Consider the following 27,561-nt stretch of genomic DNA (forward strand, 5'->3'; position numbering starts at 1 on the left):
AGAATGGCGACTGGTGTGTTTTCAGTGGATAAACAGTATCGTTTCAACTAAAATTTCTCTGCATACCTCCACACTTTGCACCATGAACGGTGGCGGTAAGACCTCATATAATTGCATTATATAATATGCATTTTAAGTGGTCCCGGTCTGTTTCTATGTAGAACTATGACGGCCTCCTGTTATTAGTAATATTATTAACTTGCCATAAGACTCAGTCAGTCAGTGACTGTTTTTTCCTTCCCCCAAGTGGTAAAGCCTTGATTAGATAGGAACAGTATTTCACCTTGTTTGGATTCGTTCGGAATCAAGCTTGCAATACAACGTTGGTTTGGAACGCAGGAATCACGTGATTGTAAATTTGTGTAGTATAGTATTAGATTGGTAGTACAGCACTTCAGGATGTACTGTGAAACTGAATGTGATTGTAAATTTCTGTAGTTTACTGTTTAGTATTACCACAGGCGGAAGGTATCGTTCACTGGACCACTACTTCCATAGAAAGACTACAAGGTTTGTCACTCAGCTTCTAGTCGTGCTCCACTAACTTGAGAAAAAAATCATGCACAAAATAATTGCCAATGTCAAGAACCTTTGCAACTGTACAAATGCCGTGATAAATGAATGTTCTAACTATCTGTACCTTTTATATTTAGCTGCCTGTCCGCTGCATGTTTTTAAACCGTATTTTGTGCGACCAAACGTGTCTGTCAACGGCATACCACTTAGACCCTGTGCGCCTGATGATCGTCGTATGTCCGAGGAGATAGTAGTCCGATGCGATCATTGGCTAATAACCGGACGTTTTCTTCATTTTTATTCGGCAAACAGCTCTTTGCCTAAAACCTAAAGTGAAACTCCCATGGGTAGCTTCCCTTTGCTGCAATATTTACATATGTTTTAGACCAATGAGCACTGGTATGCATATTCGGTGCGGGATGCATGATTTCTTACCGGCTACAGGGTTGCGGTTCGCAAACGAACATTCGTCTAAATGATGGTTAAAAACAACCTGGAGCGGACGGCAGCTGAAAATTAAAGGTACATACGGTTAAAATAATCATTCAACTGTATTTATTTGACCTAACACAGACTGTAGGAAGAGGCAAACCGTCTTGAACAAAAAAATTGTGCGCAGGAAGCGACTCCAAGAACACAGACGACTCGAAGTGAGTGTCAAACCTTGTAGTCTTTTTATGGAAGTAGTGGTCCAGTGAACGATACCTTCCGCCTGTGGTATTACTACAGTATTTGATTGGTAGTACAGCATTCCCGGATACTGTGAAAGTGAAAAGCAGCTGCAGTGAATACAGAGCACCTGAAATCTGAGAGTACCACTGATACAGTGATAGAGATACTTGACTTTTACATAAATTCAGAGAGAGAGAGAGAGAGAGAGAGAAAAAAAAAGATTATATATACATGTATATATTATTATATATATATATATATCACAATAAAAAGTTCAACACCAAGCCAGAATGTCTCATCTTTTGTTTCCAAATTTTCGGCCTGCAGGGCTTCTTCAAAGGTACACGGACCAAACATCTATAGTAACAACACAAATCTGATCGTACGTCACATAAAGACGTAACATTACATTCTTCAAGAAAAGTATGATTAGCAGGGCCTCACATCCACGTCGGACATCGGACATATGAGGATATTTTTTTCAAATGTCCTTTACATTTTTCATGCAGGAGGACAAATGTCCTATTGTTTTTGTCACAAAGTGGTCAATGTCCGATTATTCTATCATTTGATCCGGACATCGTCAGTACTTCTCAATTTACAGTAGTTTGAATGCTATTTTATTGATGTATTGCGAAGCGATGTGTAGCAGACGAAATTATACACTTTGTGCCTCTAGTACCGAAGAGTTTCCAAGGCTCGCAAATCGGAATGTTCGAAGCAAGTTGAGAGTTGCCTCCCTTCGCGCTTTCCCCGAAAATAACAAACATGCCGCATAAACGAAATCTGATCCCAGAAAAGGGACCGAAGAAATTACACTTCAAGTCCCTTCCTTCATCATCTGTCAGTAGCACGGAAACTGAGCTTCCTCCAGCCCCAGAGCAGTTAGAGCCCGATCGCCCAGGTGAGAATGTCGATCGCGATAGTCAAACATCGAAGCCGAAGAAAAACACTACCCCCTCCCTCACCCCCTCGCGTAACTTCGTCTCAAGCTGGACGACATCATTCCCGTGGGTGTCGCATGACCCAGAGAGGAAACTTATGTTTTTCACCTCATGTCAGCACACAGGGAAGTCGAACACTTTTACCGTTGGCTGTTCGAACTTTCGCAAATCGGCCCTTACTCAAGAAACCAAAGACCATGCTGTTAGTGTGCAAGTGCCATCTCTCCAGAGAGACAAGGAGATAGTTAGTGTGCAAGTGCCATCTCTCCAGAGAGACAAGGAGATAGTTAGTGTGCAAGTGCCATCTCTCCAGAGAGACAAGGAGATAGTTAGTGTGCAAGTGCCATCTCTCCAGAGAGACAAGGAGATAGTTGAAACCCGACAGCTGACAAAACAAGAAAAGGGGGCAGCTGTGACAGTCAAAGCTGCTCACTTTTTGCCCAAAAAAAGTATTTTTGTTCTTTTACCCTCGTGCCAAGAAACTTGTCAAGTTTAATTATATTTACGTTTTGTTACGGGAAAAAAATGTCCTATTGATTTGTTTTTGTTCAGGACAAATGTCCTATCACTTTTACATTGGCCAGGACATTTGTCCTATGCTACCTCTCATGGATGTGAGGCCCTGGATTAGTCCTTTTTTATTTATATATATATATATCTGTACAAATCCTTTGGTTTCCACTTTACCTGTGCATCCACACACTTAATCTTAGCTGTCCATGCATGTTTCTAAACCTATTTTTGCACCCTGGTGGAATGTTGATTTTATGAATGAGCATTCAATTTGTCACAGTTTGCAATTGCATACATGTATGTCATTTCAGGGAATTCACAGTACCCGCAGTATGCAGCCTATAATGCTGGGGTGGATGCATACTCTACAAATGAGGATCCAGTAAACATGATGACGTCACACTCACAGTATGGGATGATGCCACAACCCTATGGCAGTGGAATGACGTCACAACAGTATGGCAGTGGCATGACGTCACAACAGTATGGCAGTGGCAAGACGTCACAACAGTATGGCAATAACACGTCACAACAGCCCCCTGGTGCGTGGGGAATGAGTCAAGCATCAGGCAACATGATGCCACCGGCGCCCCCAGCAAACCCTGCATGGAACTATCAGCAACCTGACACCATGCCGCCTGGCCAGTTCAACACCATCAACATGGGGCAACAAGGTGGTTGGAACAGTGGGCCAGGAGGCATGAACATGGGACAAACCGGTATGAACACAGCACAGTATGTGGGCTATAACACGACCCATGGTGGTATGAATATGGAACAACAAGGTGGTATGAACATGAGCCAAGGTGGTATGAACATGGGACATGGTGGTATGAACATTGGGCCTGGAGGCATGACCATGGGACAACAAGGGAACATGAACATATCTCAGCAACGTGTAATGAACACAGGACCACAGGGTGGCACGAACACAGCCCAGCAAAGCGTCAGTAATGTAGGGCAACAGAGTAGCATGAACATGCTCCACGGAAGTAGTGTGAACTTATTGTCCCAAGAAAGCAGCACCAATATAACACCACAGGGCAATAGCTTCCCAAAGCCAAATAGTTTGCCAGGTGTCTTTCGTCCTATCCCAGGAAACAGTGACCTCCCCCTGTCTGCTCAGATTTCCCAGCACAGCATGACGATGCAACAAGGACAATCTAATTCTGGGTATCAACAAGACATCTTTGGCAAGAATGGCAGTAATAGCTCCTCTCCCACATTTCAACCAGGTGCAGTAAAGACTTCTGGCATGAACAAAAAGCTGGACGAGTTTTATGCTGCCATAGAAACGGACATCCAAGCAGAAAGCACAGCAGTGGATCCTCAGCAGCTAGGCTTTGTCGGTGACGCCGACGCTCAGTCCGACACGGTGTCGTCCACCACACAGAAACCTGACTCCGGCCCCACAGAACTGCAGCTAAGCATCGGGCAAAAACTGCTGGAGATCAGCAGTCAGATGGTGATGGGGAAGTCGTCCCTAGGCCTGGGTAGCATGTCCCACACCGTGTCGCACAGCCTCGGCCATCTGGTAGTGGAAGAACCTGACAGTTCTACGTCGCTACAGCCAGGGGCATCGACTTCCACCTCCATCACAAGGACCACTGCAGCTACCACCACCAACACTGCCGCAACCACCAAGCTGTCCAGTCAGTTTGAGGATGAAGACACAGACTACTGCAAACTCTGCAACATCTACTTCACGTCAAAACCGGTAGGGTTTATTGCAGACATGCGTAATATTGTCTGGCATTTGCAAACTATGTTACTAGAGCTTAGTTATATTATAACATTATTTTGATAGTTTTGGGGGCCAGAGGGTGCTTGAAAGAACATGACTTTTTTTGGCTTGAATTGCCGATGCTGGTCAAATGTCATGAACATTTTTGGAGGAGGGCTTTACTTGAGAGCTGAAATTGATAGCCTAATAAAAATGAAAACCAATGCATATATATATATATATAAGTTAAAAAATTTAAGCCTCATATACTTTATTACTACATGTAGAACTTGTTGTGATTGCTTGATCAGTTGTTTGTCCAACATTCATCAATTGTGTACTGTTGTGCAGATGTATGCGTTCCACGTGAGAGGGGTGGCTCACATCCAGCGTGTGATGGCGGTGGAGGCGGGTAAGGACCGGCAGGCTGCTGTCAAACCCTTCATTGTTTCTGGTCGCAACTTCACACAAACAGGTGCTTGTTTTCTGTGTGCTTTCGTCTCCTTGTCATCTACTCAATACCTGCTCATCTCCTGTTGTCTGGGAATGTTATGAACTAATGAAGTACAACATTAGCTGTTGGAAGAGGACTATACCCCAAGATCAACAGTAATGTCTGCATTATCTGTACCCTTTTATGACACAAGAGCTTGGTAAAGTTACCCAGATCAACAGTTTGTTTGCATTATCTGTATGTTTTGGTGACACAACAGCTTGGTAAAGTTATCAAAATCAATGCAAAGTCAAAGTGGGAGGTGCCCTTTATGGAGGTGTCCGGGGGTGGTATGCACAGTAAAACGACCAACTAGGTGTGTCAGAATGATTGAAATTGGGATTTGTTTGAGATTTAAAAATTGGGATTTGGATGAGATGTAACCAATCTCACCTCGTGATTGGGTCCCATCCAGTTAGGCATACAGTGGAACCCCCATTTTAAGACCTACAAATCTGAGAAATCCAGGTCTTAAAAAGGAGGAGTCTCAAAATGGTAAATTTACAAAGGTTATGAACTGAAGAAAAAAAAGCAAGGTCTTAAAAGGGGGGTGATCTTATATAGGGGGGGGGGAGGGGGTCCACAGTACCACCCATTTTCTCTGGGAGGCTTGTTGTGGCGGAAAGGTTAAGCGTTCTGTGGCGAAGAAAAATCACATGTTACTTTTTGTTTTGCAGTACCACAGGAATGTGAGAATCAGATGGCTGCTGAGTCCAAGAAGGCCGGTAAAAAGAAAGTGACTAAGACAGGAGAGGGGGGCGTGGAAGAGGATTACTTTGTTGGCCCTTACTGTGATGTACGTTTCCTGTCCTCTTCTTCTGTTTCTTCTCTGCAGTCATTGTTGTGGATGTTTTAATAGACGAATTCCTTAAATAACTTTGTTGCGTTTGTATGGGTTGTAAGAGAGTGAATAATCTTGCTTTTAGTGAGGCAAGCTTTCTAAATGTGTTTCAGACACACCCCTTGCTAGTGACTGGCCTATAATTTAATGTCACGTGGGAAAGTTCGACTCTTTAAAAGCAATACATGTACCGTATTTGACGGACTACAAGCCGTGACTTTAAAAAAAAAAAAATCGTCTTGCGGCTTATAAAAAGATGCGGCTAAAACGTTACCTAAACTTCAATAGCATTCACCTAATGAAAGTCGCCGCGGATTTTCATTTCGCTCGATTAGCGATTACTGGTACTTTATTAGCTCTCTACTCAAGACTCGGCGCTTTTCTCTTTCTTTCGCGAATCTTCGTTTGTCAACAAGTCGTCGTGACAAGATAGCGTACAGAGAAACACCGGATGTATCAGGATCTCGCGCGCGCGAGATTTCGTTTTTTTGTGTCTCGCGATAGTTGGAGGAGCGAGAGCCGCCATGTTGTGTTTTCGTTTGCTCGAAATGTGCGCAAAAGTGGTAAATCATCCCAAAAAAGCTTATTCCGGGCGGGACTACATGTGTGTGTTGGTTACAAATTGTGTGTGTGATATTTTTCTTCAAACTTTTTCACTTTTCTTCTTTGTTTCACTTGTTTATTCTCGGAGCCGATTTCGCCAAATACCGTACTTTCGTTTGCCTATAAAACAGTTCGTCTTGTAATCCATCAAATACGGTAGTATTTATTCTTTCACACCCCATTCAATTTCGACACAGTTATTTCTGAAACACCGTCTATTAGTATTGAGCTGTTGTTTTAAGGCCATGTCAGACGCACAACACAAAACAGTGTTTTCTTTCAAAACAAACATAAAACAGCGTGTTTCCCGTGTGACTTTCGTGTTTTCGCATCGTGTTTTGGGTTTTAGAGCATGCTCTAACATCTGAAAACACGTTTTGGTAGTCAGCCAATGAACGCGGACGATCAACTCACGTGACTCGTTTTCCAGCACCACGAAGAGAGAACAAAAATGGCCGACCCAGAGGTGGTACCCATTCAGGGTAGTACTGGAGCCCTGAATCCTTACTAGAGCTATATATATGGAGCCTGTAACGTTTGACAAGAAGCAATAATATCAGTGGGCGCTGCCAGCCGTATTGTGTACAAACCTGAACAAGCGCGGTAGCTGGACGGGTCAAGCTGACACTGACTGTATCAGTGGGCGTTGCCAGCCGTATTGTGTACAAACTGACCCGAACACAGCGCGGTAGCTGGACGGGTCAAGCTGACACTGACTGATATTTCTGTGAAAACACGAAGCGCGCTAGTCTGTGTGTTTCGCATGTGACATCCTCGCTTTAAAAACATGTGTTTTCCCAACGTTTTGAGTTGGAGTTTTTGTCTAAAACATTGTTTTGTGTCTGTCATCGCCTTTACTCAACATTGGTCTTATTTTCACTTTTTTTCTAACACTTCATTCATACATTAACACATTTTGTATACATATACTTCTGTAAAAACAGGACAGCACTGTAATGTAAACTTTGTATTATAATGAAATGATATTTTTTTTATAAAGTTTTCCCTGTGTAGAATTAGTTCATGGAAAAAAGATGAAGATAGGATTGTGACATGTTTTAAATCAGAATGTTGACCTAGTTTACCACACTGACCTGATTTGTGGAACTGATAGTCTGATAAGACATAAAGACTTTATTACAACTATGTGCAGTTTACTAGCAGTAGCAGGAATATTCTTTGTTTTGAGGTACAAGCAATATGTACATTCAACAGCAACAAAATGTGCTCACTTAATTGCTTTCAATTACACACACACACACAAACAAACACACATATAAACACACACATACACCTACACACACACACACACACACACACACACACACACACACACACACACACACACACACACACACACACACACACACACAGAAACAGAGACACACCAGACTGTGATCACCAGGTTACTGTGTTATTACAGGTGTGTGAGCTTCACATGGAGACAGAGACTATTCTGTGGAGACACATGGCCGGAAAGCGACACCTCAAGGTATGCCTGTCTTGCTTCATTTCACTATCTGTGTGTCAGTGTGACTGTCTGTGTATCAGTGTGACTGTCTGTGTGTCAGTGTGACTGTCTGTGTATCAGTGTTACTGTCTGTGTCAGTGTGACTGTCTGTGTATCAGTCTCACTGTCTGTGTGTCAGTGTCACTGTCTGTATCAGTGTTACTGTCTGTGTCAGTGTGACTGTCTGTGTGTCAGTGTCACTGTCAGTGTCACTGTCTGTGTATCAGTGTGACTGTCTGTGTGTCAGTGTGACTGTCTGTGTGTCAGTGTCACTGTTGGATTTGAGAGAAATTGGCAATACTGTTTAAGGCCAACGCTAGATGGTATGCAGGCGCAACAGATGTAGCTGTGATTTTTTTCTGTCTGGACTACATCCGGTGTCGCTGGCAACACTAAATGCCTAAGTTTTACCAGGGTAGAAAAGGAGATTTGTGAAGATATTTCACTTTTTCTTTTCAGGCATTGAAAGCAGTGCAAGAGGGCAGTGAGTATTCTGTTTATTTGTGTGTGGGAATGTATGTGTGTGTGTGTGTGTGTGTGTGTCTGTCTGTCTGTCTGTCTGTGTCTGTAGTACTCAGCTTTTGTTGTTGTGAGAACTGCAAACCTTTTAGCCATCCCAGTTTGTTAAACAATTTTATGTGAAGACTATTCCTTTTACAATTGCAACAGTGTCTTACAGACATCCTTTGTAGTTCTCTATTCTCTTCTACAAAAAAATCTGGAGTCCTGTATCACTCATAATTTAGCTTAAATCAAAGATGAAAGACTTGCTATGCATGATTTGTGCCGTAAAGTTTTTTTGTTTTTTTTCAGAATCCCCAGCAAAGTCAGTGCCGGATGGAAGGAAGAGGTCAGAGGGGGCACACGTGGAGGAAGGTCACAGTGACCTTGACAAGGCTCTGGCCAGTTTGCCTGCCGATGAGCCAGTTGTTGGTCAGTGAATGCAGTACATGTCATGACAAACGACCTTATTGACTATCCAAAAAGATTCTCCACAAATTTTTGACTCACATGCGAAGCAAAAGTGAGTCTATGTACTCACCCGAGTCGTCCGTCCGTCCGTCCGTCCGTCCCGGCGTCCGTCCGTCCGTCCGGAAAACTTTAACGTTGGATTTTCTTGGACACTATTAAGTCTATCAACACCTGATGTGGCCTGATGGTGTATGGTTACAAGATCTCAAAAAACATGTGCGGCAACTTGACCTCACTTCAAGTTCAAGGTCACAGGGGCCGTAATTGTTGTCTTAAAAACGACCATTTTTCACATTTTCGCATTTTCTCTGAAGTTTTTGAGATTTAATACCTCACCTATATATGATATATAGGGCAAAGTAAGCCCCATCTTTTGATACCAGTTTGGTTTACCTTGCTTCAAGGTCAAGGTCACAGGAGCTCTTCAAAGTTGGATTGTATACATATTTTGAAGTGACCTTGACCCTGAACTATGGAAGATAACTGTTTCAAACTTAAAAATTATGTGGGGCACATGTTATGCTTTCATCATGAGACACATTTGGTCACATATGATCAAGGTCAAGGTCACTTTGACCCTTATGAAATGTGACCAAAATAAGGTAGTGAACCACTAAAAGTGACCATATCTCATGGTAGAAAGAGCCAATAAGCACCATTGTACTTCCTATGTCTTGAATTAACAGCTTTGTGTTGCATGACCTTGGATGACCTTGACCTTGGGTCAAGGTCACATGTATTTTGGTAGGAAAAATGTGTAAAGCAGTTCTTAGTGTATGATGTCATTGCTAGGTTTAGTTATTTGACCTTGACCCTGAAGGTCAAGGTCATGTAAAGGTCAAGGTCAAGCATGTGAGTCGTATGGGCTTTGCCCTTCTTGTTGTCTATGTTATTCACCTATTTATACATGTAGCATTGACCTGTCTGTCACGATAATTTTTGGTTGGTCCCCTGGGAGTTAAAAATAATGAAGTGAAAAGTGGTGTGTTGTGACAAACCTTTCTTTCTTTTCTGCTTTCAATGGAAACACGGCTTGTGTTAAACAGTGGAACCTTCCTTTGAAGACTATAATAAATGCTGAATTAAAGGAGGGAGTCTTAAAAATGGTAATTTTATAGAGGTTATAATAACAGAAAATCTGAAAAAAAGAAGAACAACAAATCACACACAAAAAAGAGAATGGTTTTTTAATGGAACGTGTAATCTGAATTTCGGAACTTTAGCAGTCTATCTGGGTTTTTTTATTTCAAGGTCTTACAAGTAGGGTTTCACTGTACTTGTCAAGCTGTTTTAAAAACACAGAATGGAAAGCCTGAGTGTGTGTTTGAACAGGCCTGCAGTTTGTGGTGGAGACGGTGGTAGGGAGGGACGAGCTGTTTGTGTGTGAGCTGTGTGAGATGCAGTGTAGCCGTGACAACATGCTGCACCACATCATCGGCCTCAAACACAGGCTGGCCTACCTGGTAAGCTTTTCTTTTAGCTTCTAACTTTCTCCTTTCTTTGTAGCCACCCTTCCCCCCCCCCCCCCCCCCCCCATCACACACATCCCCTACATCGGCCTCAGACACACACTGGCGTACCTGGTAAGCTTTTCTTTCAGCTTCTTACTTTTTCCTTCTTTCTTTGTACCCATCAGTCACACACCCCCCACCAGGCCTGTACCTTAGCGGTCACCCGACATAATTTCTGGGACATAATTAAGTCCCTCCTCCTTTAGGAGCAATCTGCATTTATGAGAATTGGGTAAAGAATATGTAATTTAATCGAAAATTTCAATAATAAATTTTCATTTGATTAATATATTTACCCAATTCTCATAGTTAATACCCTCCCATCCATCCCCGCTACTCCGTCGCGATATAACCTTGAATGGTTGAAAACGGCGTTAAACACCAAATAAAGAAAGAAAGATCCCCGCTACTTAATTTCCTACGGGATTTTGAGAAGTCTCGAATGATTATTCCGGATGCCGGCGCTCACGCGGTGCGCGGTGGGTTATGGGTAACCAGGTGGGACAGGTCATAGCAACAGCTATTGGTTCTGTTTTTAGGTTGGTTACCACCCTTGCAAGGGCAGGTAATTTGAGTAGTTTTTCGACATCTAGCATGTGAGATTGAAGTCAATGCATTTATGAGAATTGGGTAAGTATATTAATCAAATGAAAATTTATTATTGAAATTTTCGATTTTTGTCATCAAGTCTTGAGTGTGTTTGTGGTAGTTATTAGTTGTGCAAATCCACATGTATGCATTATAAGTAAGAATGTACATTTTTTTGTATATGTGCTTAGTACGCGACGAGCCGCTGAGGTGGTTGTAAGAAATCCGGGCTGGTTGGGGGCCGGTTCAATTTTTGACTTACCGACCCCCCTGACCAGTAGCAAAAAAAGTTAAGGTACACCCCTGCACCACCCACCCACCCTACATCGGCCTCGAACACACCTGGAAATCCCTCCTTTCTCCTTCTTTCTTTCTTCTTTTACATCAGGGTAAAGGAAAACTGATGCACACAAAAAAATCTAAATTGTGAGTTATATCATATTTGGAAAAGCCTTATTTCCTCCTTGTTTGATTTTCTATTGTCATGTCTGACATTGAATGAACCGTATTCAGCAGAGACTGAGTGACAAGGAGCGGTACGGCCAGGTGAGTAAGAAGCAGAAGAAGTCGGTGCAGGCAGAGCAGGCGCGGCTGTGTTGCATGGAGGTTGAGAAAGGAGAGGGGAGGGGGCAGCCCAGGTACCGAGGACCGCCCAAAAGGAAAGCTAGAGTTGAGGAACCTCATCGACTTCTTGGCAGGGAGGTCACTCCACCACCAGCCCACCTGTTGCGATACCGAGAGCAGCAGTATCAGATGTGAGTGACGTGCAAGAACTTAGAGAACAGATTGATGGAGAGCCATTTGCCTATAGCGATGTCAACAATAATCTGTATGCAACTGATAGCATTGTTTTATTATTTTTAGTTTCTGCTTATAAGATAGTGTTTTTGATTAAGTAAAAAGATTACTGAATACTCTGTGATGTTTTGAAAGATAATCACTTTTTTTCTCTTAGTTGTTCCCCTTCCTTGGCTGTCTGAAGCCAACACATATTTGTGGAAGCGAGTTACTGTTGATAGTAGTTAGTAAAAGGACACTTTTCTGTCATGTTTCTACTCAGAGTCTGACAAGAGGTAAGCAGTGGAATTGTTGAAACTTTGAAGTCATTCAAAGAACATTGTTCTGTTGTTTTTGAGGTCAGAGTCTGAGAAGAGGTCAGCAGTGGAATAGTTGAAACTTTCAAGTCATTCAAATGACACTTTTGTGCTGTGTTTCAGGTCCGAGTCAGAGAAGCGGCTAGCAGTGGAATCCCTGAAGCGCACCCTGCTGGATGACTTTCAGCGCCGCAACATCGAGCCCGAGCTGGCCGGCAAGATCCTGGAGAGTCGCCTGGAGCTGCTCAGGGAGTACGAGCGTCGCGGGGTGCCCTTTGTGGTGGCCAGGGAGCGCGTCATCGAGGAGGAGGAGCGCTGGAACCTCTTGCTAGAGTTTGAGCGTCAGATCCTGCCCTTCGAGGAGGCCGAGCAGAGGATCGACCACAGGTTCGAGCTGATGAAGATGTACGAGAAGAAGGGGTTCCCGAGCGAGGAGGCGCGACGCAAGGTGCTGGACGGGGAGGTCATCCACGACTTCAAGGGCGAGTTCCTGCGGCTGGGACTGCGGCGTGACCAGGCCAAAAAGCAGGCGGAGAAGAGGCTGTGGATGCTGGAGACATTGCACTTCCAGGGCTTGACCCCCGAGGACGCCAGCCACAAGGTCATCACCATCGAGAAGGAGGTCAAGAGATCGCTCAGCCTCATGCAGGAGGAGGAGAAGGGCGGGAGAGGCCGGGGGGAGTCACAGGCGGCCCGGTGGATGGTGGTGGGGGAGGAACTGGAACAGTTTGTGGCGAGCAGCTGTCTGGAGCTGGGTGTCACCCCGCAGCACACCCAGGCTCACATGAGAGTGGCCATCGATGCGCTGGAGAGATACAGAAAGCAGAAAATTCCCCCGGAAGAAGCCAAGTGCCGAGTCCTGGTGGATGACTTAGCAGCGCCAGCCAAAATCATGGAGGCAGCGCCCCCTGAGGAGAGCCTACCAGAGCCGGGTAATGATCCCGGCTCCCAGGCGGACATCAGTAAGCGAGTGCAGCAGTTCGTGTCCAAGATAAAAATCATGCAGTCAGCAGGTGGCAGTCAGGCAGAAGACAAGGCAGAGCAGGATTCTGCAGGGAGGGAGAGACAGCTGGAGGAGTACGACCAACACAGCCGCATAGAGATCCAGAACCTGCTGTCAGAGATGCTCAAGATGAACATCCCGGCTGACGAGGCGCGAAGGAGGTTGGTGGCCCTGTACAAGCAGCATGAAACCATCAGAGAAAGTCTCTTCCCTTCCAAGAAGCCTCCCAGGCCGGCCAGCAGGACAACCAGACCCAACAAAGATGTGCAAGACTCTGATAACAAGCCACCCTCACAGCCGCTGACCCTTGAGACGGTGCAGGCATCAGCAGTTGGACAATCTCCGCAGAAGCCGGAGGCATCAAATGTTGTCCAGCGCACAGAGGGAGAGAAGGCCAAGGAGGGGAATTCTGCCAAGCCCACAGAATCACCCAAAGTGGAGGTGGAAGCCAACAAAGAGAGCCCAGCTAAGGAGCCCAAGAAGGAACAGGAGAACTCATCATCACAGGAAGATGCTGGAAAGCGGCAAACTGAAACTCAGGCTCCAAGAGACTCCAGAGAAAGGTCTGCCAGAAGGTCCAGGTCCAGGGATAGGAGGTCACCCAGACCCTCCAAAGACAGATCCTCACGAAGCCAAACAAGGAAAAGTGTGTCTGCAGGTTCAAGAGACCGGAAAAGGTCACCCAACAGAAACATTGACTGTGCAGACGACAGGTGGAAGTCTTCTGTGGAGATGTTTTTGCAACAGTACGGGTTGAAAAAAGATGATGTGCGCTCAGACCTGCCAAGGAGGCTTTTTCCCCGCCGTGATCGCTACAGTCCTTCTGATATCAGCCCCAGATCCAGCAGACCCAGGAGCAACAGCAGAACACGTGATCGGCCGCGGCAATCCCCTCCCAGAGGGCGCCCCAGGTCGCTTTCAGCGTCTCGATCTCCAGTTAGCATAGACAGGTGCTCAAGCGAGGGAAGACGGCGATTTTTAAGTAGTAAGTGTGGCTCTACAAGGTCCAGGTTGAGACTCCAAGAAAGGTCAAGGTCGCGATCAAGGTCTGGAATCTGGAGATCCAGTTTGAGACGTCGAGAAAGGTCAAGGTCGAAGTCAAGGTCTGGCTCTGCCACATTGAGATCCAGTTTGAGACGCCCAGTAAAGTTAAGGTCAAGGTCTCGATCAAGATCCAGATCTCGTTCCCAGTCTAGATCCAGGTCACGGTTTACTGGGAGCCTTCGTCGACGATCACCCAGCCCCAGCTACAGAAGTCGACTTGTGTCTATAGAGAGAGAGCTTAACTACACCCCCAGCTTGAGTCGCAGGTCATTCCCGCCACTTCGTTGCTACTCCCCTGGCAGAGAAAGGTCACCGCCTGCAAGGCACAGAAAATGGTCGCATGACAGACTCAGGTCTAGATCGCCAGGGAGACAGCGAGGAATATCACCTGACAGGAAAAGAAACAGGTCCCCTGACAGAAAGAGAAACTGGTCCCCTGGCAGGAAAAGAAGTTGGTCTCCTAGGAGAGGGAGGTCACCTGACAGGCAGCGAGAAAGGTCAACGGAAAGAAAGAGACTCTGGTCGCCCGGGGGTTCAAGGTCATCTGACAGAAACCGACAGAGGTCACCTGAAAGACGAAGGATGTCGTCCCCTGAGAGACGGAGGCAGAGGTCAGCAGAGCGAAAGAGGCAGTGGTCACCCATGCGAGAGCCGCTTCAACCGCCTACGGCCCGCCTGGGCGATTATAACAAATACCCCCCTCGCAACAAATTAAATATGAACCCTCACAAGCTGCCCACGCCACGGTCGCCGACACTGTCCCCAGTGAGGAGCTCGAGTGCTGACAGCAACCTGGGTTCCCCGGCGTTAGACCGGATAAAGAGCCCTCTAGACCGGATAACGAGCCCTCTTAGGAACCCAGCCTGGGGCGGATATCAGAGCAGGCAGTCGCAAGCATCTCCCAAGCAACAAGAAGCTAAGTACAGCTTCACAGGAGGGGTGTGGGTGGATGATGATGATGAGGAGGAGGAAGATCTGGAGAAATATAAAGACTGGTAAGCTCTTTCTGATTTGGTTGGTGAACATCCCTTGGCAAATGCATTGTGTCTCATTAACCTTCACTGATTGATAAAATACCTAACCAACCAACCAACCAACCAACCAACCACTGAAAGCTCTAGGTGACTTTACCACCCACACTACCGGTAACTGCCCCATCATTATTTTCTTTGTTTTTGGTGTCACAACCAAGAGACTTAACCTTCACCGGATCTCGCTCTGGACTACACAGTCCGGATGATGTGGGTCGTGTACGACCCATACTTTCTAAAGAAGGATTCAACGTAAAAAGTATGGGTCGTACACAACCCACGTCATCCAAATAGGGATACACTCTTTACCGCCTCTTTGCAGAGTATGGGTCGCACACGACCCACGTCATCTGAAAAGGGATAACAGGCATGGGAATTGTCCGCCGAACGGCGGATTTCCGCCGAATTTTTTTTTTGTTCCGCCGAAAATGCAAAAGTGTCCGCCGAAAAAATAAAGGGGGGAGGCACACAAAAAAGGCACCGGTTACTTTGGCCTTTGCGCAAAAGCCCGCGAAAACTTTCCATACTTTGTTGAACACGCACTGCTACCGCCCGCCTCAGTTATTGAACTTTTATGTTTGAAAGTAAACCAGATTGCACAGATTGTGTTACAAGTTACATTTTCCTGTTTGTCTCAACAGATCAATTTTTTTTACAAATTTAAACCATATAATACATGTATATATTTTTGTTCTTCAAAAAAGCAAAAATTGGTACATTTTTGTACTTAAAAACTCTGATTCTAAAAACAGAATTTAATGGCAAACTTGGAGCTCAGATGACACCAGATTGCACCATCTGGGTTCTTTGGAGAAAAATTTTTCCGGGGGAGCATGCCCCCGGACCCCCCTAGTAAGACTAGGCGCTTCGCGCCGTCGACTTGACGCGAAGCGTCTTCGGTTATAAATTTTCCGCCTTTTTTACAATTTTCAATTCCCATGCCTGGGATAAACACTGTAAAATACCGTCTTTAATTCCATATGGGTCGTCCACGACCCACAACATCCAGACTGTGTAGTTCAAATGACGTCATTGTTTATTTGTTTGTTTACAAAGATAATCCTTTGCAAATTGGTGAATAGGAAGGTTCTATGGTTTTTGGGGATTACACGAAGTCTCAATCCAAAACTCCCCATAGTTTTAGAGATACCGACACTTTTGTGAGGCTCTGGGTCGTCCACGACCCAGGAAGTACGGTGAAGGTTAAGAAATGGTAAAATAACAAAAAGTCTCATAATATTTTCAACATGCAAATAGTAGACAAACTTGATAAACACGCAAATAAACAAACAAATATCAAGTATGGGTGCCTGAGGCACTCATACTTTTATAGAATATAGGCCCTTCATGTACAGTTCATTTACGGCACCCACACTTTTTACAGTTGTCAGGCCCGGTGTATGCCCTTCAAATGTAATGAGTTAATTGCCCGGTTGTTTGTGCAGCAGCAATGTGACGGCCTGCTGGCAAAATGATGATGCAGTGCCCCAGGAAGCTTTAGGTCCCATTGTGGTCTCATAGTGGTCCCATAGTGGTCCCATACTAGTGTTCCCATAGTGGTCGCATAATGGTCCCATAGTGGTCCCAAAGCTGAACTGGCTACACACACAAAGTGCTCTATGGGCTCTTCAATCTCGGTACTTTCTGTAGCATGTTCATCCATTGACCCTACGATTCAGTTAACTGCTATATATATGCAATGTTTGGCGGAGTACAGTGACATTGAATACATACAACTCATTTTAACATTAATCGTGCAATATTATTATGATCGAATATGTGACATTTTCTGAAATGAGAGTACCCCAAAATAAACCAAAGCGGCACCTTAGTATCTGACGAAAATTCAGAATGGCAAGTATGAGCAACTGTATCTGTTGAGTAAAGGTCAGTTTGTTACACATCTTGCATAGTTTCAATGTCAGACTAAGCTGAATGGGAAAGGGGCCTTGTGTGTCAAAGATGAAACAAATGCAGTTGTTTTAGGGTTGGTTTTAGGTTTTACATTAAAAATCAATAATTATTTCAGCAGTCACCTGCTTTTTACATTCAGTTATCATTTTACTGAATGTATTGCGGTTTACTAGGAATTGAGACAGAGGTGAAGTGTATACCAGTACAGGCTGACCCCCCCCCCCCCCCCCTTCCCCCCAAACAAAAAAGCCACCCACTTAAATGCTGATAACCCCTACAATTGTTCAGCGAATTGCATTGTACTTTATATTTGGTGTACAATCCAAAATTTTATGAATAAATTTTCATTTAATTAATATACTTACCCAACTCACATATAGCAATTAACCCTAGTTCAGTGCTGGTAACGCTGTACGCGTCCCCTTGGTTACAAGGGAGACCACTCTAAAAAAGAGTGACCAATCCCATAAGGCCAGACTAATAACAAGCCCGACTTCCGTATGCGTGCGCATACGCCGCCATTTGTATCATTCCAAACGAAGCCCAACTCACTTCTTTTTTAGACCCCAATACCACCACAGCGGGGAGGCGGGAGGGAATAAACAATGTGAGTTGGGTAAGTATATTAATTAAATGAAAATGTATTCATAAAATTTTGGATTAAATTACATATTTTTACCCAACTCACATATAGCAGATTGCTACTATAGGTGGTGGGTACTTACCACAATTATGAAAGTAGGACCTGTCCTGCGGCTACCATAGCAGGTAGCGCAGAACTGCCGTCCTGTCTCAAGGAGGAGACGTCCCTGAGGTAAAAATTAATGAAAACATCTCAGACCCCCAGTAGGCCGACTCCAGTACTTCAGCCAGACGACCCGACCGGAGGACTGCCAACGAGGAGGTCCAGGCCCTTGCCTCATGCGTTCTTGCTGTAGTGAGAGGCAAGACCGCCCTAACATCCCCAGACTGTGTTTGCCACCTGACATAGGCTTGTCTGATCAACGTGGAGACCCACTTGGTTAACGTTACTTTCGCAATATCCTTACACCGTGCTGTGTTAAGTGATATAAAGAGAAGCTTCTGATTTTCTGAGCGAATGTGCCGAGTCCGCGACAGATAACTGCTGAGCGCTCTCACGGGACAATTAACCACATCGGGATCTCCAGGAGTAAGTATCTTGCTCAAGGGGGGAATGTGAATGACAGGAGAAATCTGGCCGGGTTTCTGATTTTTTGCAAGAAATTCCGGTCAAAATTTAAGCGAAATAGACCCATCTTTCTTAGTTGAATATCCTTCGCTAATCCAGATAAAGCATGTACCTCGCTACCTCTTTGAGAAGTAGCGAGTAAGACTAGAAACAAAGCCTTGCGTGTCAAATTAGCCAGGCTGGCTGACTGAATGGGTTCGAACTCTTCTGAAGCCAAATAACGCAAGACCAACAACAAATCCCAGGCAGGGAGCTGAGGCTTGGAGCGAGCAGCCTTAAGGGAGGCACCCCTAATGACACCAGAAATAACTCCACTGAGTGTAATCTTGTGTCCCAGTTGTTGCAGCGTTGAAGATATAGCTGACCTTCTAACGCGAAGAGAAGAGGGAGATCCGCCCTGATCTGCCAACCAAGCCAAATGATTGGCCACTTGCATCGATCTAGGTGACAGGGGATTGACTCCATTAAGAGAACACCATTTAAACCAGGCCGCCCAGTGCGAAGAGTACACCGAGCTGGTCGACTCCCTATGGGCATGCTTCACGAACTTCAGAGTGGAAGAAGAGGCCCCTGCCTTGAGCAAAGAGCTTCTGACAGAATCCATCCGTGAAGGTTTAGAACCCGAGGATTCTCGTGAGGGATGTCTGATCGCGGCTGAACGAGCTCTCCCTTTCTTACTGCAAGAGGGATCGGAGGCCGCACCGCCAGACGCAGTAAGTCGGGAAACCAGTGCTGGCTTGGCCAAAGTGGGGCGACCAGAACCAGTGCTGGTCTCTCCAAATCCACTTTCCTCAACACCTTGCCCAACAGACAGAACGGAGGAAAAGCATAAGCTGTCAGGTTTGTCCAGTTCATTTCCAGAGCGTTCACTCCCCACGCCAGAGGGTCTGGGAAGGGGGAAACGAAAAGGGGAAGCCTCGCAGAAAACCTTGTTGCAAACAGGTTGATCAAGGGCTTCTCGACCTGTGTCCAAAGTCGATGCAGGGACTGATGAGACAGAGTCCACTCGGAATGAACCACCTTGTCTCCCCTGCTCAGTGCGTCCGCAAGGACGTTCAAGCTGCCCTTCAGATAAATCGCTGACAGCAATATGAATATGTGACGAGAGTCGCACCAAGTCGGAATGCGGCAAGCACTGTCCGAAAGACTGAGAGACCGCGTTCCGCCTTGCCGATTTACATATGACGCCACGGTCATATTGTCTGTGTGGAGCCTGACATGACTGTTCTTCAGAAAAGGCAGAAAAGCTTGGAGGGCCAAAGAAACAGCCTCCAACTCCAGCGCATTGATGTGCAGGGAGGACTGAGCCAAGTCCCAAACCCCTGACGCTGTCAGAGAGGCATCTGTGAAGAGCTCGTTCTCTTGCGACGGGCAGACAATCGGAACTCCCTGTGACAACCACGGGAGCAGCCAGACCTGAGTAGTGTGAAGAAACCAGGTCCCCAGAGCTATCTGAACGTCCCATCCCTGGGATGATTGATCCCACCGAGACTGTAGGGCTGCCTGAAAAGGCCTTTTGTGCAACCTGCCTAGTGGGATGAGAGTCGCCATCGACTCCATCTGACCGAGTACCGATGTCAAAACCCGACACTGGCCAGATTCTCTCCGTGAAGCGAGCGGATCATGTCCTGAAGTTTGTCCACCCTTCTCTGAGAAGGACGAACAGACCAATCTCGAGTGTCGAAATCCATCCCTAGATATGTGAACTTCTGGGATGGATCCAACTCTGACTTCGTCAGATTTATCGAGAAGCCGAGCTGAGCGGCCTGACTGAGAACTTTCTGAGTATGGATTCCGCAAAGATCTCTGTCCTGATGAAGGATCAGCCAATCGTCTAAGTACGCTCAGAGGCGTACACCCTCTTTTCTCAGCAGAGAGCAAAGTTGTCGTACGATTATGGTAAAGATCCATGGAGAGAGAGACAGGCCGAACGGAAGAGCCCTGAACTGGTAGGCTCTGTCTCCCCAGCGGAAGCGCAGCCATTTCCTGTCCGCCACATGCATCAGAACATGGAAATACGCATCTGTTAAATCCACTGAAGTTGCCCAGTCCCCCGGACGCAGAGCCTCCCGCACTGAGGCCGGAGTTTCCATAGTGAACTTCACTACCCGGAGGAACTTGTTCAAGGATGACAGATCCAAAACCGGTCTCCATGCTCCCGAGGCTTTTGGAACTACGAATAGTCTGCCATAAAACCCCGGGGACCGTAGGTCCGTGACTTCCTCTATTGCCCCCTTGCGGAGAAGGGCAGTCACTTCTCCTTGTACGGCAGCCCTTGCCTCCAGATCCCTTGGAGCTCTGCAAGGCGGCATTATCCTGGTAAGAGGTGCCTTTCCCTCTGACCAGAGAAGTCGGAACCCCGAACGCACTATCCCAGTAACCCACTTGCTGTCCACTAGCTGCAGCCAGGAAGTGAGGGCCCTGGACAACCAGTGCGGGGGCTACCGGGATGAGAGGTTCGGGGGAGGATCATTGGGGGTGAGGCTTGCGCCCCGACCCCCTAGAACCGCCAAAAGACTGTCCCCTCTTAGGGTTTGGAGCTCCACGGCCCCTACCCTTCGAGGCAAAAGACTGATTCTGTGTCTTTCCACCGCCAGACGAAGAAGTCTGAGGCTTGTTCGACGACTGAGGCTTGTTCTGAGTCTTTTGGAAGCCCTGGTGAGCAATACGGGCGATGGCGAGATCTCTCGCATCCTGCGTCTCTTTCTGAAGAGCGTCCAAGGATGTCTGACCCAACAGAGAACCCTCCGAGAAAGGAGAAATCTTCAGGCTCTCGATAGTGGCCTTATCCCTGATCCTGGAGCCTGACAAAAACGCAGACCTCCTAGAATGCACGGCATGGGCATAAAGCTTAGCGGACAAGGACATCTGCTCTTTGGATACCCTACCCAGCGTGGTCAAAAGGGTAGTAACATCCACAGACGAAGCGTCGAAGCGGAACTCGAACGGATCGAGTGAGGTAGCAATAGATCTCGACAAGGACCTTTGCAAAGACTCGGAAACGGAAGAGAGCTCTAAGAGAGATCTTCCTGTTTCTTCCAAAGCCGCAAGTGATGCCTCAGTATAAGGGACAGCCCTGTCTTTACTGTAACCATCCTCACGTAATGAAGCCAGTTCCGGTGTGACCGGAAGGACCGCCGAAGGCAGAGCGAATGAGTCAACCAAGTTGATAGGCTACGGGAACAGCTTGAAATTCCGGAAACCGGAAACAGCTTGATCTCCAGCCTTCGCAAGCCAAGGGACCACGTCGTCGGGGGCCTCACCATGTTGCATCAACAACGGTACCACCGGACCACGTCCCTTCTTCAAGACATTTGCCATCTCAAAGGCAATGGACGACGATTCCCGGAAACGGAAGTGAACCTTCTGTTCCTTCGAACTCCGGAAGTCGTCAAACGCGGAGAAAGCTTCGTTCTACTCTCAACCACCCCTTCTGGGAAATACTTAAATGCCGTTTCCGCCGCCAGCGTCACTGCGCTTGACAACTTGAAAGGCAAGTTAAGTTGAGTGTCTTCCGCCACAGCGGAAGCACCCTCGTCAGTCTCTCCGTCATGCTCAAAAACACATTCCGGAAGCTGACCCTCAGAAAGACTCGCATGTTCGATCCAAGAGTCAGCAAGACCAACGACTTCCTGCCCCCCGGGTGGAAGAGGATGTTGCAACTCCCCGATATTCTCAGATAAAGAGGGATGTAACAAATCCTTTCGCTGCACAGGGCCCATCTTCCGAACCAACCGAGCGCCGGAGCGCAAGCGATCAGTCCGAGTATCAGAGCTTTCACCGCTTCTCGAGCGAGTTACTTCCTCCTGTGCACGCACTCCGCTTTCACCGGAAAACCTGGCTAATCGCAGAGTAGACATACCTTTGACACGATCGGGCACGTCAGGCAAAGACACGTTGCGATCATCAAAATCCTGCGAGGCATGGAGATCAGCTCGTGTAACGGAAGCGGAAGGCGAAGGCCGGATCCTGGCCAGAGAGGGAACGTCAGAGACACCGGAAGGGAGGGCACGTAGTTCCGCCCTTGTAGAAGACAATTCCGCGGCCAAAGTAGACACCTGCGAACTCAGAGACAACAGCAACGATGCTACGTCGGAGGCCGCTAAACCTGAAGTAACAGGTGCCCCAGACTTAACAACAGCTTTGTCAACATGACTAACCTTGCCTGTAACTTTAGTAGGCAAAATGGAGGTTGCCGGTTTGTCTACCAACACATCAATACATTCGTTAGATGAAGGTTCTAAAACTGAGATCACGGTTTGTCCGGCACTCTTTGTTTTTTTAGGGACCTTCTTTGGAGGAGAAGCTTCAGCAGTTAACTGTCTCGAGCTATGCTTCTTCTTAGCGTTCTCCGCCATGTCAAAAAGACTCACAAAAATTTTCTTGAAAAAAATTTACAAGTCCAAAGTTTGCGACAAAATGTCGCCAAAGTTTCAACAAACAAGGAAAGATCTCACCCAAACAGCATAGGTGAAGTCAAAAGCTCGGCGGCGAACCAAGGGGTGAAGCCAAAGTCCAAGGACTAAGGAATGAAGCTGAAAACAGCCGGAGCGTACATAACAGCGACCAGTCTCTTGAAGCGCTGAGTGTGGAATGATACAAATGGCGGCGTATGCGCACGCATACGGAAGTCGGGCTTGTTATTAGTCTGGCCTTATGGGATTGGTCACTCTTTTTTAGAGTGGTCTCCCTTGTAACCAAGGGGACGCGTACAGCGTTACCAGCACTGAACTAGGGTTAATTGCTATATGTGAGTTGGGTAAAGATATGTATACTGTTCAAAAAAAGAAACGCATAGTTGCTACTTGCCAAATTTGTTTTATTTTTCGAAAAAATTAACAGAAAATCCAATATTTAGATTATTTGTTTGAAATTTGGTATGGACACAGTTGAATGCACACACAGTTCATTTGCATCTTCAAATCAATCAGTCAATCAATACGATTGGGTGCCGAGGCTGTCAAGTCAGTAGGGGGTGTGACTGCCTTGAGCAGCAACAACTGCCCGGCACCTTCTGGGCATGGACTGGATCAGATGCCGGATATCTTGCTGTGGGATGGTGTCCCACTCCTCCTGAAGTGCCTGCAATAGATCGCGGTGATTTGCCGGCGCTTCTTCTCGCCTGCGCACACGTCTGTCCAATTCATCCCAGAGGTGTTCTATCGGGTTCATGTCTGGCGACATGGATGGCCAGGGAAGCACCTGGACATGGTGGTCGGTGAGGAACTGGGTGGTGAGTCGTGCTGTGTGCGGGCGAGCGTTGTCCTGCTGGAATATGGCATCCTGGTCAGCCAGAAGAGGAAGGGCGTGTGGGCGCAGAATTTCCTCCACGTATCGCTGGGCAGTTATGCGCCCTTGGACGTGCACCAGGGTGCTCCTTCCAGCGGTATTGATCGCCCCCCACACCATGACGCCTCCACCACCATGAACGGGTGCCTCATCCACACAGTTGGGCGCGTAACGTTCGTTTACTCTCCGGTAGACCCTCCTCCGACCATCATGTCGCTGGAGCAGGAAGTAGGACTCGTCGCTGAACCACACGTGTCTCCAGTGATTCCGGACGGTCCAGCGAAGGTGCTGGTTGCCCCACTGCACTCGGTTCTGGCGATGGCGGCGGGTGAGGACAGCTCCTCTGTGAGGTCTGCGAGCTCTCAAACCAGCTTCATGCAGGCGGTTCCGCACGGTCTGGTCCGATAATCGGTGTGGCCCGGGGAGAGCCTGGACAGAAAATGAGGCCGACAGGAAACGATTCCGGAGGTGGCGGAGCCGTATGAAGCGGTCGTGAGCAGCAGTTGTCGCCCTTGGTCTTCCCGCTCGTGGCAAGTCAGCAACGGAGCCAGTGGCTTGAAACCTGACCCACAGTCTACTGATGGTGCTCTGGGACACGTGGAAGTGCCTGGCGATTGCACTTTGACTTTGGCCTGCTTGTAAACGACCCAATGCAATTTGGCGGTCTTCTCTGCTCAATCGGGCCATCTTTCGTCGCTGAATTGTCGTCTGATTTCTTTGTGGCGAACAATCCGCTTTTATGGGTTTTGGAAGACATGGTGAGAGCTCAATATTCCCCGAGTTTCACGAGATTACACTGAAGCATGACGAGTGGTCATGCCAAATGAGCAATTTTGACATTGTAGCCACTGATAACGCATGCGTCACGTGCAGAGCTCACTTGTGGCAATGGACGAAAGGTCGACGACCAGATAAACATTTTCTGCAGTTTGGTGGATATCCTTGTAGCCATATAACTAAATTAACCAAATATTACAAGCTATGCGTTTCTTTTTTTGAACAGTATAATTTAATGGCTTGAGATATGGGATGATAAGTTCACAAAGTTTCAAGTTTGTATGTTAAATGGTCTGCAGGGCCTCGCAAACAAAAACCATTGTCAGACAATACAAGAGTTAAAACAGCAATTACAGGGAGTCTGTTGAGTGTTCAAGTCAGATGAGTGTGGCTACTGCTCAGTGTCAAACCTCCTACTGTTGAGGCAATCTCCAAATTTGAACAATGTTTGTTTAAAAGCATAAAATTCAAACCACTTGATCTACATACTGGTGAAATTATCACCCATCTCAAGCTAATGTACACCAATTAGGAAGTAATTCGCTAAAGACATGTGGGAGTTAATAGCATTTTAGAGGATGGCACACACTGTGTGTGTGTGCGTGTGTGTGTGTGTGCAGAGCAGTTTAAAAAAAAGATATGTTACTTCAATAAAGACTGGTAGTGCTTGACTGAACCATTGAAAAACGGTAACCAGGTAAACTTGAAAGTGTTCATTGCTCAACAGACGGGGGAAATTATGTTATGCAGTATTAACATTGTTTGTGTCTTGTGTTTACTTATGACAGGAATGACTTGCGAAATAAATTACGCTCAAGACCGAAGTGAAAAGCATGAATTCTCTACCTTCAAGGAAGATTGTCAAGGGTATAATGTCCAAGTATTGTGAGTTTTGGAGAATAATACAGTAGCTAGTTAGGCTATGTGTAGTTCATGCTGCAATGTCTTCTGTTAATATAAGTAGCATTAATGAAGTATGCTTGTTATTGTGATGCCGAATTCTCTTGTAGTTTTGAGAGTTTTGCTGAGGTATTATACACAGACTCATTTCTTTCTTTCTTTTTACATTTAGTCAAGTTTTGACTAAATGTTTTAACGTAGAGGGGGAATCGAGACGAGGGTCGTGGTGTATGTGCGTGCGTGCGTGCGTGTGTGTGTGTGTGTGTGTGTGTCTGTCTGTGTGTGTGTGTAGAGCGATTCAGACTAAACTACTGGACCGATCTTTATGAAATTTGACATGAGAGTTCCTGGGTATGAAATCCCCAGACGTTTTTTTCATTTTTTTGATAAATGTCTTTTATGACGTCATATCCGGCTTTTCGTGAAAGTTGAGGCGGCACTGTCACGCTCTCATTTTTCAACCAAATTGGTTGAAATTTTGGTCAAGTAATCTTCGACGAAGCCCGGACTTCGGTATTGCATTTCAGCTTGGTGGCTTAAAAATTAATTAATGACTTTGGTCATTAAAAATCTGAAAATTGTAAAAAAAAAATTAAAATTTATAAAACGATCCAAATTTACGTTCATCTTATTCTCCATCATTTTCTGATTCCAAAAACATATAAATATGTTATATTTGGATTAAAAACAAGCTCTGAAAATTAAATATATAAAAATTATTATCAAAATTAAATTGTCGAAATCAATTTAAAAACACTTTCATCTTATTCCTTGTCGGTTCCTGATTCCAAAAACATATAGATATGATATGTTTGGATTAAAAACACGCTCAGAAAGTTAAAACAAAGAGAGGTACAGAAAAGCGTGCTATCCTTCTTTGCGCAACTACTACCCCGCTCTTCTTGTCAATTTCACTGCCTTTGCCATGAGCGGTGGACTGACGATGCTACGAGTATACGGTCTTGCTGAAAAATGGCATTGCGTTCAGTTTCATTCTGTGAGTTCGACAGCTACTTGACTAAATGTTGTATTTTCGCCTTACGCGACTTGTTTAATTTTGATTTAACTGTTTGTATTTTTGTTTTATTCCTTTCCTTTTTGAAGTTTTTTTTATTTTTTATAAAAGTCAATGGAACAGTGCTTAATGAGTGTTTCTTCATTTTCCTTTTGGCTTTATTGATCATTTTAACCCAGCTGTTTTTCTTATCTTTACATTATTTGTTTGAAAAAGCACCTTATTTTGTTGGTATTTAGGAGACGAAATATAGCCACTGCTTATAGAAGCTAATTATTGGCTCAATTCTTTTTGCAAGACTCCTCAGTTTTTACAGGTTTTCATCTTTTTTGTGTGAAGAATTTTATTTTTATTTACTGAACAAAACAGTCATCATTCCTTGTGTATAGTGTAATGTGTGTAGCAATGCAACTGCAAGTTGTTTTTTTACACTGTTTCCTTTATGCAGTATTATAATCCTGTTTGATTGTGATGTTATTGTGTCACAGAGCGGTCATGCGCTACACTACATGCGGTACATGGTCTGGTGAGCTTGGGCCGCTGTGACTGCAGTGTGTGTGTTTTGGAGACAGAGAGACAGAAAGGAAGACAGATAGATGTGTGTGTGTGTGTGTGTGTGTGTGTGTGTGTTTAGGTTGCAGTGGTGTGTATTAGTGGAAAATGGTACAAGTGTTCATTTTGAAACATCAAGTTTTCAATTACATGTAGGATTCCACTTGAGTGATTTACCTTGATACTCTCATCATACCTTTGTTACAGTTTGTTTGTGCATGCTTTGTGTTAAATGTTGCCAGTGTGTGAATGTTTGAACCTGTTTGCGAATATTATTCTCTCAATGGGATGGATGTGTTTGCTTGCTAGCTTACATGTCTTGTTGATATTTAGATGTGATTTACCTTGATACTCTCATCATACCTTTGTTAAAGATTGTTTGTGCATGCTTTGTGTTAATAAATGTTGCCAGTGTGTGAATGTTTGAACCAGTTTGCAAATATTATTCTGATGGGATGGATGTGTTTGCTTGCTAGCTTACATGTTTTGTTGATATTTAGATGTTTTATGACTCTGTGAAGTAATGTGAGACATGAGTGTGTTCTTTCTTTACTATTGTGAACCAGGTTAAAATGGAACATTATTATGTTCACAGTAAACAGTGTAACATGGAATATGAACGTGTAAGATACTCCCTGTGGTGTGTTTGGTTAATGACAATTTTGACCTTGATTATGATGTAAGTGAAAACAGTGTTTTTGTGAGAGAAAACAAATTATTTAAACAAATTAAAGAAGAAAAATAAATTTAAATATGAAAATGTGTTTCTGCCTTGTTTTTTCCGATTTCTCTTTTTCTTCAAGCATATATATATATGTATATGTCATTTGAGGTACTTGCTCGGCA

The 27,561-nt window shown here is 45.4% G+C and overlaps 1 protein-coding gene across 3 annotated transcripts; it reads left to right on the forward strand.

Annotated features, from left to right (window-relative positions):
• Positions 1 to 3: 3 nt before the first annotated feature.
• On the forward strand, positions 4 to 27,475 carry LOC138982052 (uncharacterized). Of its 3 annotated transcripts, XR_011460771.1 has the most exons (12): positions 4 to 95; positions 2,957 to 4,362; positions 4,720 to 4,843; positions 5,539 to 5,657; positions 7,729 to 7,797; positions 8,275 to 8,299; positions 8,629 to 8,748; positions 10,120 to 10,250; positions 11,400 to 11,641; positions 12,104 to 15,022; positions 25,037 to 25,133; positions 26,652 to 27,475. XR_011460771.1 is itself a non-coding variant. In XM_070355268.1 (11 exons), exons 1-11 carry the CDS (start codon positions 83 to 85, stop codon positions 25,074 to 25,076), a joined length of 5,208 nt encoding a protein of 1,735 aa, XP_070211369.1. In that variant the 5' UTR covers positions 4 to 82; the 3' UTR covers positions 25,077 to 27,475. The 3 variants fall into 3 exon arrangements, 2 of the variants coding, with proteins under 2 accessions (XP_070211369.1, XP_070211370.1); XM_070355268.1 differs by having other exon boundaries at positions 25,037 to 27,475; XM_070355269.1 differs by having other exon boundaries at positions 4,720 to 4,780; positions 25,037 to 27,475.
• The last annotated feature ends 86 nt before the right edge of the window (positions 27,476 to 27,561 follow it).

The sequence above is a fragment of the Littorina saxatilis genome, linkage group LG12 (genome assembly GCF_037325665.1).
Source record: "Littorina saxatilis isolate snail1 linkage group LG12, US_GU_Lsax_2.0, whole genome shotgun sequence".
In the NCBI taxonomy this organism is placed as follows: Eukaryota; Metazoa; Mollusca; class Gastropoda; order Littorinimorpha; family Littorinidae; genus Littorina; species Littorina saxatilis.